This window comes from Rhea americana, unplaced genomic scaffold (assembly GCF_003343005.1).
Source record: "Rhea americana isolate MKP2758 unplaced genomic scaffold, rheAme1 scaffold_347, whole genome shotgun sequence".
NCBI lineage: Eukaryota > Metazoa > Chordata > Aves > Rheiformes > Rheidae > Rhea > Rhea americana.
This window is the reverse complement of record NW_028186476.1, coordinates 621,197-638,409: the sequence shown is the minus strand read 5'-3', so window position 1 is coordinate 638,409 and position 17,213 is coordinate 621,197. Positions and strand designations below refer to the sequence as shown.

Here is a 17,213-nt window from a genome sequence, read left to right as displayed (position 1 = left end):
TGCATACATCGCAGTTTTCTGCGGTACATTCTCAGTTCCCTACAGCTCCCAGGAGAGCAACATCTTGAGCAGCGAGTGAGCTGTCCCTGCCTAGTGCTGAGTGCTCTGCAGAGGGCCCTAGCCTTTGGGCATCGCAGTTTGTAGGTGGCCATGCTCTCATTGCTTTGCATGGCACTAGCATTTTTTTGAACCGAGGGACCAGTTGTTGCTTGCTTGCTTTTAATACTAGTTCTCTTACTTGACCAAAAGCCGTGGAAAGAGCTCTCGGCCATCTTTTTCCAGCACCGCTGACCTCCTCTGAGCAAAGGTTTTTGGTAAGGTTTTCATAGCTGTGTTTTGGTTAAACCCTTGGCTCCCTGATAACACTCCCCCCCCTTTTTTTTTTCAGTTTACGATTAAACCATTGGACAAAAAGATTGATGTTTTCAAGTTCAATTCATCAAAGTTGCGTGTGAATAAGCTGGTAAGTCTGCAGAGTGATTCTTATTACTTGCAGCAGTGGCTTCTGTAGGTGGCACAAGACTGTTCTTCTGGGACTTTTTCTTCGAGCTGTCAGAGGGAGCATGTGGGAGCTATGCACTGTCACTGAGCAGCAGTAGGAGCCTTGGGAAGGGAGACTTCCTCATGCATATCAGAGGCAGGGGATGTTCAGCCCTGTGGGCCGTCCTGTGCTTCACATCCCACATGGCAGCAGACCTCCTTCGCAAAGGCAGAGCCTCTCTGCTGCTCTTGTTCTTCCTGAGCGCACCAGGTTTGTGGTGCCATAATGCCTGGGATTCTGGAGGAGGTCGATCATGATCTGTAGGATGGAAGGCATGTCAGTCAGGCCCTTAGAAAAGAGTCGGAGTTGAGAAACTCATTTTTGTTATGGAAAAATAGTCTCTACTCTTACTGCACTGTGTACACCCCACTCTTTGCTAACCTCCCTTTAGCATTGCCACTTCTTTTGTCCCTCTCCTCCGTAGAGGGGACTACACCAGTGCTCAAAACTCTTCAGCAGAGGTATCTGAAGGCCTCCAAAAAAAGGCTTGGGTCAACCTTGTGCTCCTGTGTGGTCCTGCTCAAGATCAGAAATTGTTTATTTTTTATTTTTTACCACAATGCTTTAAACATCCTATTCAAAGAAGGTGCAAGTTCATTACAAATTAAATATATTTAAATATAAATATTAAAAAAAAAAATCACGTGGGCAAGGGGAGTGGTGAGAAGAACCAGAAAAGTGGCCAAAGCTGTAGAAGTCTGTTTAGACTAATGTCTCCTTGGGGCTGGTATAATATTTGCCAGAACCGTGCTGTGCTACCAGCACACGCAGCAGAAAAATAGTCTCTGTAAAAAGCTAATAGCTAGGGAAATGGTGTTTGATGTGGGGATTAAGTTGTGCTGCAACGCTGGGCTCCTTCCATGAGTGCCAGAGCTGGTGGAGTTTGAGAGCAGTGGCTGAACATGCCTATGAGCAATGAGCTAGAGCAGTCCTAGATCTTTGTGTCTGGAGCACAAACCACCTTGCTGTCACCATGTCACAGCAGTTTTTCTCTACTCTGTCCTTGCCTGGAGCAGATTCTCCAGCTGTGTATTGGGAACCATGATCTCTTCATGAGGAGGAGAAAGGCAGACTCGCTGGAGGTGCAGCAGATGAAGGCACAGGCCAGGGAGGAGAAAGCCAGGAAGCAGGTGAGACGCATCTTGTATAACCCAATTGTGAGCCAAAATGAGAAATGCAGATGTGCTCAGGAAGTAATGGCCTCCAGAGTGACATTCACCACACGGAGCAGCTTTGAGGGAGGGTCTGGCTGAACATCTCATTTTAGTGCTTACTCTCTTCTTGCCTGTCATTCCTGACTTGGCTTCGTAGGCTGACAGCAGCCTGGCTGCCGGAGTCCAGCCCCCATGCTCAGAGCAAAGTTGGGAGGCAAAGGCTATGCTTTGTCCCGTGAGTGTGTGCACGTCGTTCCTGGCCTCGTTTTACTCCTGAGCTCCATACCTGGAAAGTCGTTGAGGTGTGGAGTAGCTGACTGAAATTAAAGCGAGGTGGTGAGAGATGTGCTTTGCTGTAGTTCTTTGCCTCGTTTTCTAATCGTACAGTGACAAAACACAGGCCAGGGTTTCAGGCCTGCATGCTTAATGTTGCCGGCCTCCATTAGCTGCTGCAGGTCAACCCAGACAGTTCTTTGCAGTTAGCAGTGTGTAGCTGATGAGTTTGTATCAGCAAATTGTATTGCAGGAATCCTTGTTTCCTGCTCATAGACCTCTTCTGCTCACTGAAGCCCACGCAGCTGATCTGAGCACTGCTGTGTAGAATATAAATGTCCCTTGCACAGTAAAGCCACTAGATAGCAGCAGCAGAAACCAAAGCAAAGATTTGCACCAGGAGGTTCTTACACTGAAGGGGCTGTTAAATTAGCCAGCTTCCCTTGGATTTGGACATGTCCACAGAGGTGCCTGCATAGTGCTGGAGTGGGACTGAGGTGCTTGGCTGGGCTGGAGATGTAGCATGGCTTCTCCTGAAGCAGTTCTCCTTTCTTTAGCTTCTGGGGTGGCTGGGGAGAGGATAGTACATGAGTCCCTGCAAGGGAACTTCCCTGGCTTTGCTGGGGAAGCACCATTTGCCTCCAGCAGGAATTCCTCTGGGCAGCAAGGACTTGGCCTTCATGGAGTGAGAGGTCCTTCTTGGAAGGAGTGATGTGATACCCAAGTGCTGGTGGCATCAAGGTCAGGTGTTAGTCTTGTGGATTTCTTTGATGCAGTTGAATGACACAAATGCAAACTGAGATCTTGCCCATAGCTGACTCTTCAGGCTGCTGGGATATGTGAGGGAGGTGACTGTGGGCACTAAGAGTGAGCAGAAATTTATCGTGTCCCATGAGCTCTCAAATTCAAACACTTGTGCTGAACAAGAGATGTCAGGTTCCTTTTTAGTGTGGTGATCACCTCAGGAGAGGGCTGCCTATCTAGTGTGCCCTCTGTCCTCCCCAAGATCTGCACTGGTTAATGATTTCAAAACAGCCCTCTTGTATCAGGAACCCATGCGACTTCTGTTTGTGGCTGTCTCATGAGGGATGTGAATCATGATGATAACGGATGAGGAGAACCTTTCACAGGAGGAAGTGGAGCTGCTAGAGCCCTGAGAGCTTCCAGATTGCAGATGGTGTCCAAGGAGCAGAGCAGTGTGTCTTGCTGTATTTATTTGTCAGCCTCTTTTGGGAAGAGATGGCAGGTTTCTGGCGCACTCTGTCTTAGGGAGAGCTTGAGCTGGCCCTTAAGCCTGGTCTGGTTGTCTGTTCAACTTGCTTAAGTAGCTCCAGATATAGTTGGAGCTCTTGGTACCTGGCTTACTTAAGTTTGCCTGGTGAATCAGTGCAGGAAGATACTGTCTGGAGACTTGATGCCCAACCAGCAAGTTGCCAGCAGGCAGCTCATGTGGCAGCATTACAGATGAACAGTAAATCAGGGAAATGTCAGGAACGCCACTCTGCAAGGCAGCAGGATGCTTGCTATCACGTGATCAGCGTGATCAAACATCCTCCATTTACTGAAGTCTCTGTGCTGTCAAGTGGAGTTCAGTGCAGAGGATGTGATGCAGTCCTACACTCTGACCTCCCAAAAAGTGACCTTTTCTTGTCCTGCAGAAAGCTTTCCTGACATGTATCATTTCTCACTTTTCCTGACCTCATTTTCCCAGATGGAACGGCAGCGCCTGGCCCGAGAGAAGCAAATGAGGGAAGAAGCTGAGCGGACAAGGGATGAGCTGGAGAGAAGACTGATGCAGTTAAAGGAGGAGGCAACGATGGCCAATGAGGCTCTGGTAGGTCTCCAGAAGGTGGTTGCTGCAGCGCAGCAGCTGTTCCTGGCTTTTTCCATGGCAGAGGTGTACTGTGAATGTCTTCGGGCTATGCTTCCATCGCTGCCAGTGAACAGTAAGCAGGAGCCTGGCTTCGTTCAACTGGCCTTTTGTATCAGGAAAACAATTTGGGGCCAAGTCTGGGCACAGCCAGGTCTTGGCTGGGGACCGCTCCACAAAAGCCTGCAGCTTTCCTGAAAGTGAAGGGAACTCCCGAGGCCATGCAGAGCCAGCAGCTTGAGACCATACGCTGGAGACTGTGAGCATGTCTGGGGTGCCATTCAGAGCACACTTGACAGTTTAACATGCGTTAATTCACAGATGAGGTCAGAAGAGACGGCAGACTTGCTGGCTGAGAAGGCCCAGATCACAGAGGAGGAGGCCAAGCTCCTGGCTCAGAAAGCAGCCGAGGCTGAGCAGGAGATGCAGCGAATCAAAGCCACTGCCATCCGGACGGAGGAGGAGAAACGGCTGATGGAGCAGAAGGTGCTGGAAGCAGAGATGTTGGCACTGAAAATGGCCGAGGAGTCTGAGCGGAGGTCAGCGGGTAAACCTTGCAGCGGTGTCCTCTTTGCTTTCCAGCCCCCTCCTGACAAATGAGGGAAACAGCGGCTCACGCTTCAAGTTAGTCTGCACAAAAGTTTGCAGTGAGCCTGTGGCCTCCTGTGCCTGTAAGATGGCAAGTGTCCCCAAGGCTCAGCCAATTCCATTCTGCCCTGCTGTTTCTGGCTCTCTCACACCGGCAGTGGCAGCTGAAGCCAGCTCTGCTTTCRGGTGCTTTCTGCAAACACACTGCATTCAGCAGAGTGTTTGACAACATTAATAATACTCCCTTTTTTTTTCCCCTGGATGTTAGATCTACATTCGTTATTTTCCCTTTGTCCCTTTGTTTCCCTCTCAGGTTTTTGATTCTCCTAAGCACCCGTTAGGTCTCTGTTTCAGGCCAGCCTTGAGGGCTCCATCACTTCCACAATCCTGTGTATTAAAACTGGTGTTTCCCTCTTGTTGCCAGAACTAGGTCCTATGGTGCATTTGATAGTGAGCAAGTTGAAGATCACATTTGTTTCCTTCCAGCAGATTAATTTTCCATGGGAACATGCTTAGTTTCAGCCTCAGATAAACGTTGTTCTCATCCATCTCTTCTCTGATGTGATTGCTGACTTGCAAAATCTCCCTTCAAATTTCAACCCTCTATCCTTTGGCTTTCCATTGTGGGGGATTCTTGGGAGCCCTTAAGGTTCAAGGGGAAATATTAATGTTGGAGTTGTCCTTCTACATCTTAGACTTTTATGCTGTTGACTTAAAATATCCCACATATCGGCAGCTCTAGCATTTCCCTTGCTCAACCAATCTCTTAGTTGAGATCTGTCCTGCAACAGGACCTAAACCTATCCTACATCTAGACTGTAATCCTGCTTCTCCATCTTCTCATTCCCCAATTTTGATCTGATATTCACCATCCTTGCTGTTTTTCTTTCAGGGCAAAGGAGGCTGATCAGCTAAAGCAAGACCTTCAGGAGGCTCGAGAGTCTGAGCGGAGGGCAAAGCAGAAGCTTCTGGAGATCACCAGCAAGTCCTCGTACACAGTAAGAGTGATCTGCGTCGTCATCCGTTTCCCACCAGTAAATGTGACCTCTTCTGTAGCCTGGAGGAGTCTCATGTCTTTGTGGTTCCCTCCTGTCAATATAGGGGGTATGAGCTATCTTATTGCATTGTTTAGCAGGTGTTCAAAACTATTTTGCAGTGTTTGCCATCTTCATTCAGACACCCTGCCTAGCACATCACTTTGCTCTTTTTCTTCTCATGTACTGTACCTCGTCCTACAAGAACAAGGGAGCTGCTGGTGGAATTAAAAGGCAGTAAATTTAAAACCAAATTTAATACATGCCAGAGCCATGCTTTTTCAGCTGATGGAGCTTCCCAGCTCAGTGATAACCTTTAAAATAGAGTTAAATACTTAAAAATGTATGTTCTTGTTTCTGGTAGATAGGATAAATGTTCAGAACCTGTAAATTCATTCTTCAGGCCTCAGCTGAGCAGTGTGCATCTATGTACTGGAAACTTTGCTGGGAGATAATTCTGTGATTTGCTCATGAGGAAGATTTCACACCTTTCTCTGAAGTATCTGGCCCTGCTGGCTCGTGGGGACCAAGTGCCAGACTAAATGACGGTTGCTCAGAGTCCATTTGGCATCTCCTTTTCTCAGCATTTCTAATGGTACCGTGGGGTCTACAGGAGCCTCTCAGCACTCCCCTCACAGCAGCTCACACCTGCCATGCCTGGCAGCTCTGCCACCTTCCATCCCACAGGGTGACGGGGGAAGAGCTCAATGTCTTCGGGGATAAACTCAACAGATGCATGTGGGAGTTATCGAGCCATCCAGCACTGAAGTTTTAATTTGTAGCTGCAGGCTCCTTCCACATCTCCTGAAAGCTGCGGRGAACAGCTTGAAGAGGGTTTGAGATGAAGTTGCTTACTTTTCATCCCGATTCTCTGAAGTTCCCTGCGAAAGTGTTCAGAAGCTTTTAAGAAATTGCAGTTTTTGAAAAAAATTCTAGCATAGGGGCCCTCGGTCAGGTCTAGCTGCCTTGGTGCTTTATAAACCTTGTATTTCAAGTGTCTTTGTTTTACCATCAGTCACTAGGTTTCTGGAATCCACCAGTTCTTCAATTCTTTAAGTTTGAACATGGGTGGAGCAGCCTTATTTAGAAACCATCCAGGTCCAGGCTCCCTCCTGTTGCCATGTCCATCTGCAGTCAAAGCAGCAGAGCTGTAATTGCTGAGCTCTGCTCTGGAAATCTCTGGAGCTGTCCGTGCTCATCAGTACATTCCTGCCTGTGGCATTACAGACTAATTACAGGGAATGTTTTTAGAATTGCCTAAAATCTTAAAAAAAAAAAAAAAAAAAAAAAAAAAAAAAAATCAGCAGCATCTCTCTTGGAGGGGATCCATGCTTCTTGCAGGCACTTTGTGCTGCATCCTCTCCCTTTCCTGTGAGAGTCTTGGCCTCCCAGGCAGAGCTGCCAGGGCTGGACCAGGAGGGAAAACACTTTTTTTTTCTTTCTTTTTTTTTTTTTTTTTCCTCCCTAGATAGGTGGCAGAGTCCTCTCCTGCACCTCTCATAGCCCAGGGAGGAGTGCCACATCCCACAGCCTCAGTGAGAGTTATTTTCCAAGCTCAGCAAGCTGTGGTTGTGCCTGTTCTGTCAATTCTCTGCTGCTTCACGCATTTGAGGGCAGGCAAATGATGAGCTTCAAAACGCTGTTGCAGCGCAGCGCTTCAGCAAGCCAGTGTCAGGCGAGCATGCATCTGCCGCCAGCATGGAGGGACCTGGTGGGACGGATGCAGTGGAGGAAGGGAATGAGCCTGGAGCAGCTCATGGGATGGAGGCATTTGGAAAGCTGCTACTGGGAGTCTGGTGTCCCTCTGGCAAACGGCAGATCTACCAAGCGCACCGTACCCCAATTGCTCCCCTCCTTAATGAGACTTTAACTCTGAGACTTTAACTTTGCTGTTATCCCAGTGCTGGGGTTTTGTGGTCCCCTGGCACTGAAAGCCAGCCAGAGCATCCCTCCCAGAGAGCATGAGCAAGAGGAAGGGAGGAGTGAGGGGATGAGCAGCAAAAAAGGCAAGGAATAGTTTAAAAATAAATGTTTTGTAGACTTTCCTGTCCGTCATACCAGCTCTTTAAAGCTTGTTTAGCCCAAGCTGTTTCAGCAGCTGATGCAGGAGGAGGAGGAAAGGGAACATGAATCCACATCTCTTGGCAGCCATGATCCCATCTGCCTCTCTTGCCCCAGTGATCTGCCCTGACCTGTTGTCACTGTCACCACCTGATACATCTCATTTAAATGTCCTCCTCATTGTCTTCATTGCCCATCAGGTCCTGCTCATGGAAAGTCTGAAAGTTGGCTCATTTGAAATAATAAGCGGTTGTCAGGCTTGCCCGAATTCCCTGTGCAGCAAAGTAATGGTACCGGCAACTGCAGACACTCTCCCCACAGGAAAGCCTCGTGCCGTGCCTTACATGGTGCTTCCTCTGTCTTCTGACTTGTTTGCTTCGTGCTTCAGAGGAGTGACTGCTGCCAGCCCAGTGCTCGCCTCTGCTCCCTACCAGGAATTGCTTTAATGTGGTGCTGGAGTGATGCAGTTTGTGCCAGCGGAGGAAACACAGAAGGGAAGAGATCTGTGTCCCCTTAGTGAGCTGCACTGTGAATAAAATAGTGTTATGTGCAAGATTCACAGGATTATTGCAAACAGCAGGGAAACGCTTTGCTACACAGTTCCTTTGAGAGCTCTTTCTGAGCTCGGGCTTCTTCACCTTTTTTTTCCTATTTCTTGCCGCTTTGTGAAAGCGGTGCTAACAAAAAAGGAGTGAGTGGTTCTAGTAACCCTGACAAATTGCCATAAGGCCTTAATGGTTGCAGCACCTGCAATTCCTGCTCCAATGATGACACTGTTTTTAACACAAAAACTGTAGACTTATGCTGAAAAACTGTTAACGGGTATTTTAAGGCCAGCAAGATGATTGTGGTCATTTAGCTCAGTGCAATGCGGGTCTGTAAATCAGTTAAAGCACTTGGGTGGATCCATCCTCTTTCCTTGGAGACCGGGATTTCGATCCTTGGCTGCCCTTTTTCCAACAGACTCCAGAATTAATGCAGCTGTGCTCTTCACTGGCAGAAATTGAAAATAGAATAAGAAATTGTTTTTCTTGTAGTTTACGTCTACCTTAGCTGTAACATGCAGTAGCTTGGCTTTGGTTCTGCAGCGAGAGGAGGTATCATCCCACTCAAGCGTGGTCAGCTGGGGCTTGAGCCCAGGCTGCTTATGCATTCGAGGTGGGTGGTGAGGGACGTTATTGCAAGAGCAAATCCAGCAGATCTGGGTGCCCTTTTGTGAGCTGGATGGTGTTTTTCTTAATCAAACGACGATTCGGTGTGCTGACAGCCATTCTGACTCGGCTCCAAAGCCTCTGTGCCGCCTTTGGCATGCGCCGTGTTTCACGACCTCCTCTAATGTACTGCAAGAGCAGAAGTGATAATTCAAGTCCAAAAGCTCCTCTTCTGCTGATACTGAGACCATTTATTAAAGCAGCAACAGAATTTATGACTGAGAGCAGTGTCTGTCCCTTTTTTTTTTTTTTTTTTTTTTAAGGCAAGGATTGAAGCTGAGGCCCTGGCAGCGGGTGAGATATTGCAGCTCTTTGCAGGAGGACGAATGTCCTCAGTCTGTGTTCGGCTGCAATCTAAGTGATTCCCTGTATTATCTCATGTTAGCAGTCAAATCTGGCAGTGGAACTGCAAATCACTGCTAAGCAAAAAGCGTATCGCACATCTCTGTGTACTCTACCAAAATTGCAGTCAAAGTTAAGCCCTTGGGATTACATTGCTCTTTGATCAAACTTTTGGGAGCACTGGAGTGCAGGACACGACTGTCACGCATTGATGCCATTCATAACTTGCTCTTTTTTAAATGTAATTTATTCTTAAAGAGCTGCCAGATGCCTTCCAAAAGGCGGCTTCTAGCCAGTGCTACTTTAAGTGACGTGCTGGTGATAACACCTGGACTTGAAAAAATTTCAGTGATAGATTTTGAAGGGAGATAGTTTAGTTGCCACTTTACCACCACTAAAAGCAGGTGCCTGGAAGGGCATTTGCTGAAGGTTGAGGAGCAAATTAGGAAGGGAGCGGGGGGATCTGCAGGCCCCCTCCAGTGCTGGAGACATGAGACTTGTTTGCTGCTCTGCTCCTGCAATCCATGAAGTATTTGCCAGTTTTTGCATTAAAAGATCACAAGCTGAAAAGTAGCCGCTTAATCTGCCCTGCAGGAAGTTTGAGCCTGCGTACCTGCTTCAGAAAGAATTAATTGTAGACCCTGCTGCCTTGGGAAAATACATGATCTTTCTCTTCCCTGGTGCGAATAATGAGATCCTTCCAGTTCAGCACAACATAAATACACCTAGCTGCAAAAAACCCCTATGTTATTACCTGTGTGAGCAACAGGTCATGCTTGTTAAAGTAGGAGGAAGCAGCTCCTTGGCTGCGGACTTTGGCGTTATTCCAATTTCACCCTTCCATTACAGAACATCTATTGACAGAAAAGTTTGTGTGGCCAAAAGTGATTCATTTGCCCTTTCTCTTTAGCAGTCTGTGAACTCCAGTACAACGGCGCTGCCTGCTGACCTGCCGAGCTTCAACCTCATTAGTGAGAGCCTCTCCTTTGACTTCAAGGATACAGACATGAAGAGGCTTTCAATGGAAATTGAGAAGGAGAAGTATGTGGTGGACTCTCCATCAGCTGGGCTGTGGTATCAACCTGGGTTGCCTGTGGTAAATGCTACTGTAGCAAGGCCAAATGCAACTTTCACACTCAACATAAGCATTGGTTTGAGGCGTAAGGGGAATAAATTTGTTAACAGCAGTTCAGTGGCTGGCGGGTTGAGCCGTCTGAGGCTGGCATCTGTGCTTTTGTGGTATGTCCAGGCCACATAAAGAGAGCTGGTTAGCAAAAGCCCTACGTTAGGGCTTAACCCCTTTTTCTTTGAGCCTGGGTCATGTTTACTGTGTGAAAAAGTGTGTCCAGGCAAGCTTGGAGGTGATTATGGGCTTTGATCTGCACTTTCCTATGAGTGTGAGCACAGCCTCTGAAACTCTTAAATTTAGCAGAAATCAAAGCAAACCAAATTTTAAGCTCTTTAACAATAATATGCTTTGTCCATTGGGTAGCAGAACAAAGCTAGAAGGGATTTGCAGTAATGCTGCAGTCAAAACTCTATGGGGCTTGAAGGAAACTCCCCCGGATCCCACGGGTGGATCTGGTCATGACCCTCTCTTGCGTCTGAAATAACAGAGCACTGGTTTAGGGACAAACATTAAAAACTCTTCCTAAAGCAGGAAAGAAAAAGATGGAAGCTGTAAATAGCAGGAAGATCCCTGTTTATTTTCTATACCTAGGCAGCTAACTAGGGCATCCTACTTTCTTAAGCAGGAAGATCTCTGCTCAGCCGAATGATAAAAGCAATAGTGTGTTTTTGCTGACTTCTCCAGGAGTGCTCTTTGCTCCTCAGTTGGTGACACAAACTTTGCTACAAATTTCCCCCCTCTGGAAGGGTCCTGATTATCATGCTGGCACTTCCGCTTAAATCTGCATATTTAATTGCAAATACTGACTAGCACAGTGGCAGTTGAGGCCAGGAGTCCTGAGAGTGACTGTTTTTTTTGGAGCCCTCTCTCAGAGATGCTGTGCATCTTAAAGATGCTCCTACGCCTTTCACAGTCTAAATCCCTCTGAAACATGTGAAGTCTGTATGTCAGGTTTGTTGCTTGCCCTCGGAAAATGGCCTGAAGAATTCATGTTTGTTTTTCTTTTTTTTTTATGAGCAGGATTTGAGAGAGCTTGAGCAGCAGAGCAGAGCAATGCTACTTAAATCAGGGTCTTATAGCCAGAAGCTGGATAGTATTAGCCTAAGTCATGGTGCAGGTTCAGTTGAAAATGTGGAGACTTAAAAATATCATCTGGCAGCCTTCAGCTGTATTTTTATAGTAATGAGTAATGTTACTTGCAGTTTGGTTCTAGGGTCAGTTTTCTGGGTCCTCTTTTCAATAATGAACAAATCATTGCTGAGACTACTGCTTAAGTGTAGCTAAGCAGGGTAGCTTAAGTGTATGCTATAAACTAATGTTGTTGGCTCCACATACCAGAAATGAAAAAGATTGGGCGCGGCGGGGGTCTGTTACAATTCCATTATTGGTTGTTGTGGTATTATGTAGCACACCAGATGCAGGTGGTCGGTGCTAACCTCGAGCCTGTTTTTTGTGTGCGCTAGGGTTGAGTACATGGAGAAAAGCAAACATCTGCAGGAGCAACTGAATGAGCTGAAGACAGAGATTGAGGCGCTGAAGCTGAAGGAGAGAGAGACGGTGCTGGATATATTGCACAATGAGAACACCAGCCGAGGCAACAGCAAGCACAACACTATTAAAAAGGTATCGGAAGGCTCCAGTTTGTATCTTGCCTGATGAAACCCCTTAAAAGCCATGACAGAATTGCCCTTCCCTTTGGTTTAGCTTTTGCACAAAGCGTTACAATAAAATCATTTGATCTGGGTTTTCTTCCCGGACTGTTGAGCTCCAAACCAGGGCACAGAGAATTTCAGCTGCTGCTAGGTCCTGCTTTGTTTGCTGCAACCTGGGCTGATTCATCAGTGCTGGGTAAAGGGACACAAAGGGCTGGAGATTTGGACAAAAGCTGGACAGAGATGCCGTGAGAAGAGGTTTGCTACCCTAGTGACCCCAGGAGCAGGAAAAGCCCTAACTTCTTATTCCAACCATACCATAAATGTATTACAAGGGAACAGACTCTAGCTGGACCGGTGCCTAATAAGAGGGAGAGCATTCCTGATTTACAAGTAGAAAAAGCTTCCTCTTCTTTTTCAGTCTGTTCGCAAGTAACCTGTTGCAAAGTTGCAAGTCCTAATGGTGAGATCTTTCCCTAGTGCAGCTGGGTGACATGTCTCTTCTATGCTGTGGCCCTAGCAGCCATTTGCCTCTCTAAATGTGCTTGCAATTAATACCGGACCAAAAAATTACGGTGATGGGCTCTGCTAGCATGAGTATCACACCTGTGCAAGGTCTGAATGAAACCTCTTCTTTAGTTTTGCACGTAGCCCTTTCTCTTTTTCACAGAATCACAGAATGGGTAAGGTTAGAAGGGACCTCTGGAGATCATCTAGTCCAACCTCCCTGCTCAAGCAGGGTCACCTAGAGCATGTTAGACAGGGTTGCATCCAGGCGACCTTTGAATATCTTCAGAGAAGGAGACTCCACAACCTCTCTGAGCAACCTCTTCCAGTGCTCTGTCACTTGTTCGCTTGGCAACTCTGCTATTCTCCCAGTGAAGCTCATTCTGCTAAGGGGCCAGTGATATGTCTCTAACCTGCATGGTGGGATGTAATGTCCCAGAAAGGCTTTTKCCCAGGCTTCTTCTCCGTGACTGTTCTTGTGAAAGACATGGAAATCTGCAGCTGGGTGGCACACTTGGCAGGGCTGCAGCTTGTGGTGACGATAACAGGTTCTAAAAAAACAATTCCTCGCCTTTGCACTAGTCCTAGTGGAGAGGTACATCTGATGGGGTTTGAAAATACCCATTTGTGCTGACTTTCCTGGTTGAGAGTTTTTGATTGTTGAATTGGAGCAGCGAAATGCAGTGAGCAGATCTTTCAGGTCTGCCTGCAGTAGCCTGGAGCTGTTCGAGTCCCTGTGTCTCCCCCGGGAGGGCTATAAAAATCTTTCCAGCCCCTTTTGTCTCAAATCTTAAAATTAGAGAACATTTCTGCTCCTGTTAGATTTTTGTCGCCACACACAGTATCTGTGGTTGAAACAGAAAATGCTAAATTTTTGCTTTCGCTGGGAGCTTTTGAGAGGAGTTTGTAGAGGGCTGAAGATTCCATTTGTCTCACTCAAAGGTGGTGAGGCAGTCAGGCAGGCATCTGTCAAGGCACCGTTCCTGTAATTGGGACTGCGTGGCCAGTCTTCGCTCCCCTGGAGCTGACGCCTTGTCCCATCCCTATGCTCTCGCAGAGGCCAAGCCTCGCTTATCTCTGCTGCAGGAGCAAAGGCTTTCTCCTAGTAGTGGAGCACAGAAGAATATAGTTGCGAACTGCTTTTGTTCCTGCTGTCAGGAGGGCTTTGGTCTGTCTGGTTGTGCTGGAAAGGGCAATTTGAGAGGCTGCAAAAGGAAAAGCTGATGGGGGTTTAGCAATGCTTAACTAACGCCAGTCCTTTGCCCCACCTGGGAAACTGCTGAGTGTTTCTGGCTGAGCCCTATGGATTGCACAAATGACCTTCCATTACTTGTATCACAGAGGACTTTGTTTTGTTCGTTTTATTTTGCTGGTTTAGCCTCAAGCCCAGGGCAGAAGACCTATCTGCATTTGAGACTGCCAAGCAGGTTACGGCAAGGTACCCTGTGCGCGGTGGTGGGGTCACTGACTGCAACGCTAACCAGTGCATGCGCTTGCCTGTGGCCTGCACTGCACTTGCCAGCCCCGTGCTGAGGCCCAGCATTTTGCCAGTGCCCGAGCTGGCCCCCTGGTGCTCAGCACCCTGCCCAGCTCTCGCTCTGTTGCTGGTGTTCATGGCTTCTTTGCTTTTTTCACCTGATCCTCCACGTTGGAGAGTGTCCTCCTCGTGGGGAGCTGAGTTGGCAGGCGTGGATGCTTAAATAATTAAATGTGGCTGGTTTTGCTCTGCTGATGGTGGCTGGGAAGCTAGCAGAGGTACCAGACAGCCTTTGGAGATTTCTTAATGAAGTAAAGCAGGGCCTTCCCCCTTGTTAGCTGCAGAAGGAAAGTCAGGATTCAAAATAGCAAAACTGTCAGCGTCAAGCCTCCCTCTCTCATGCTGCTGCTGCTGCTAAAACTGCTGTAATAAGTTAGAAATTGGCACCTCTGTCTTGGAGCGGAGCAACGTATGGGTGCAAAACCAGCCTTTGCTCATTGGTGGAGTAACAGATACAGGTAGATGCAGACAGCTGAGGACAGCTAGTGTCCTCAGGGGTTTCTGGGGCGAGATGGCAGCTGGGGGGCTCCAGGGAACCAGCACTCGGTGTTTGCTACTGCTGCGGATGCCTGTCCCAGCTCGGGGCTCTCCTCTCCCGCCTGCAGCCCTGAAGAGCTGCAGCCATTGGAAACAGGGAAGGTTTCCTGCCCCATGTCCCTGAGTGCTGAATGAATCCCTTTTCCTGGGCTCGTAGGCACCAGCCCCTTTTTAAATGCCTCAAATCGCCATACTTTGGCCGGGTCCTTGGGGGAGATGGTTCCTCAGTCTGAGCGATGGCTGAGGATGCATCTGCTCGCACTCTCTGGCGGCACCCACCTGGGAAAGCAGTAGCATCTGTGCGTGAGAAGGGAGCGGATGGACCCAGCTGGACCCATCAGCTTGGCAGGTGTTCACGTGTTGGTGAGGCGCTTTCCAAAGCTGCCTTCATCCCAAGGGCAACTTGTGCTGGGCTTCACTGTGGCATGCTGTTCCTTCCCCTGCATCTCCTGGTGGTTTCTGCTCTGGTAACACCTTGTCTGTCCTTTCCCAAAATTACTTTTCTTGAAGGATTTGGCTTCGGTTCATGTGTCCAGGTGTATGTGGAGAAGTGACTTGCGTGCCTTTAGAGAAGATGGGGTTGGGGAAGGAGGGGTTTTTTGCTCTTGGTTAGTTTTTAGGCCCATGATGCCTGTGCGCCAGCAGGATTTAGCAAGCCCTGCACTGAAAGTGGATAGGCTACATACACAGTGGCTTGGGTGCCTGCCTTTGAAGACACTCACCAAGTTTTCAGTTTCAAGTACATTTTTAACATGCTGAAGCTTTTTTTTTTTTTTTTTTTTTTTTTTCCCTCTTCCTATGGATTGCCTCCTCTGGAAGCCGCTCTGGCATAGGCCGGCTCAGCCCCTCTAGACTGCTTGGCTTTGGCAGGGTTTGTCACTCGTGCCGCAGTAAAATAGCGGGGGGGGGGGAGGAAGCCTGTTTCATCCTGTCCTCTGGTGGAAACCTCTCTCAGGATGGGCTGCTGCTCACAGATGTGAACACAAGCAGGCCTTTCATTCCCCTTGCTTTCTTCTCGACCTGTTATGCTTCTTACTGGGATTTAAGCCCTTTGAAGTATCCCAGCACATAGCAAATCTCCTGCTCCCAGACAGGCAGCTTCATCCTTCATCTAGGATGAGGAGAGCCAATGCTGGCAGCACCGTTTCCAGCTAATCCCATCCTTTCACGGTGTAGCAATGTCCTGGAAAGCTGGCAAATGCAAGTTTTGTCCATCGTTGAGGTGTTTGGGATTTTTCAGGAAATACAGCAGGAGTTTGGGTGAGCTGCTGCGAACTTGAGTTATTTTTCAGCAGTATGCCAGTGTGGACTTCTTGCGTTGTTGGGCCCCAACTAACAATGCTCTGCCTCCTTCCTACTTGCTGCCAAGTGTCACGAGGCAGCCCTTGGGATGTCCTGGAGGCTTTCATGGGGATGTGCATTGTGGCAGCTGCTTTCTGTCTGCAATTCCAGGCTCTCTGGTCCATCTTATTGTGTTAGGGTTCCTCATGAGGACTTCAACTCTGGCTGGATCTCTTTGGGGTTGCCAGTCTCCTGGAGCCTCCTAGGCTTGACTGCTCCCCCTCTGGGACCAGTAGGTTCCTCATGGGGAGCAGATTTTCGCTCCAGCTGGGCCAGCAGAGCAGTGTGGCATCTGCGGAGGAGGCCATCGTGCTGCCTCCGGCCTCCTCCCGGAAAGCAGCCCAAGAACTACTGTGTCCTGGGCAGAGCTGCCGGGAAGGGCCAGATGGAGGTGTGTGGTGCAGAGCGGGCTTGGCTGCACCCAGGTGGGTCTGGTCCTGCATTACAGTTGCCGTGCCAGCAGTGTTTGGCAAACAAGCACCTTGCCCAGCACTCCCAAGTGCTGGGAGGCGGCATCCTGCCTGGGTTCATCTGTGCCAGACACCATATCCCTGCTGGGGCTGGGGGGTTATTTCGTCGCCTTCTCCGTGCCGCCTTGCAGCCGAGCTCCCCAGTGGCCTCCTTTCCTTGTTTACGAGGAGCCAAACGAAAGCGGGAGCTGCCAGGGCTGTCAGCTATTTTTGGGCCGCCTTTTGAAAGAGCATTTCCTTCCAGCGTGGCATCAGCGTCTCTCTTCCAAACAACACCCTCATCAAAGCCCTGCAGGCTGCAAAGAGAAGAAATGCCAGCATGGGAGTAAGAGAGCCCGGCAGAGGGGGGCGGCAGGGAGAAGATGCGCAGGAGGTTCTTGCTGTGAAAAATAAACTTCAAGGGAAATGGCTGGGGGGGACTGGGGAAGGCCCTTACGCCATGTGACAGTGTGTGAATGCAGAGGTTTCGGTGCCTGACTTGTGGCCCGCTCGGGCCAGGAGCTCTCCCCACCATGGCACGGAAGCAAGGCGCCCTCTTCATGAGATTCACAGATGCCATTCCTCTCCCTTTGCCGAGGTCTCCTGGGGCCAGCGAGGGAGTTTGGGGTTTCTTTTCTGCGTTTGTTTTGCTGTGCCAGCAGCAGCAATGTGCCTACACTTAGTGTTCTTTTGGAGCCGGGAGCGCAAGTGCAAGGTGTTGCGTGGCCAGGCTCTGCCCAAGTGCTGTGGAGGCACAATGTGCAGGAAAAATGGGAATAAAAGGGGGATAAATAAACAGGGAGGGAGTTTTCCCTTGGGAGCCAGTGCAGGAGCTGGGCAGGCAGTGCAGAACAGAGAGCTTCTGAATTTCTCTCTATATTCACGTGCCCTGATTGCAGCCAAGCGTGGGAACGTGGCTGCTGGAGTGCTGTGTTGATACAATCTGTATTGGCTTTGTTCTTAAAAAAAAAATAATAAATAAAAGGG

The 17,213-nt window shown here is 48.7% G+C and overlaps 1 protein-coding gene across 1 annotated transcript in view; it reads left to right on the top strand.

Moving 5' to 3' along the window:
- The window catches only part of NF2 (NF2, moesin-ezrin-radixin like (MERLIN) tumor suppressor), a gene marked incomplete at its 5' end in the record, with an annotated part of 29,559 nt that overhangs the window by 10,886 nt on the left and 1,460 nt on the right, over window positions 1-17,213 (top strand). Inside the window, 7 exons of the mRNA XM_085311670.1 lie at window positions 389-463; window positions 1,558-1,671; window positions 3,680-3,802; window positions 4,160-4,377; window positions 5,319-5,424; window positions 9,985-10,115; window positions 11,667-11,826. Coding sequence (XP_085167796.1) covers window positions 389-463; window positions 1,558-1,671; window positions 3,680-3,802; window positions 4,160-4,377; window positions 5,319-5,424; window positions 9,985-10,115; window positions 11,667-11,826 — 927 coding nt within the window. The remainder of the gene's footprint in view (window positions 1-388; window positions 464-1,557; window positions 1,672-3,679; window positions 3,803-4,159; window positions 4,378-5,318; window positions 5,425-9,984; window positions 10,116-11,666; window positions 11,827-17,213) is intronic.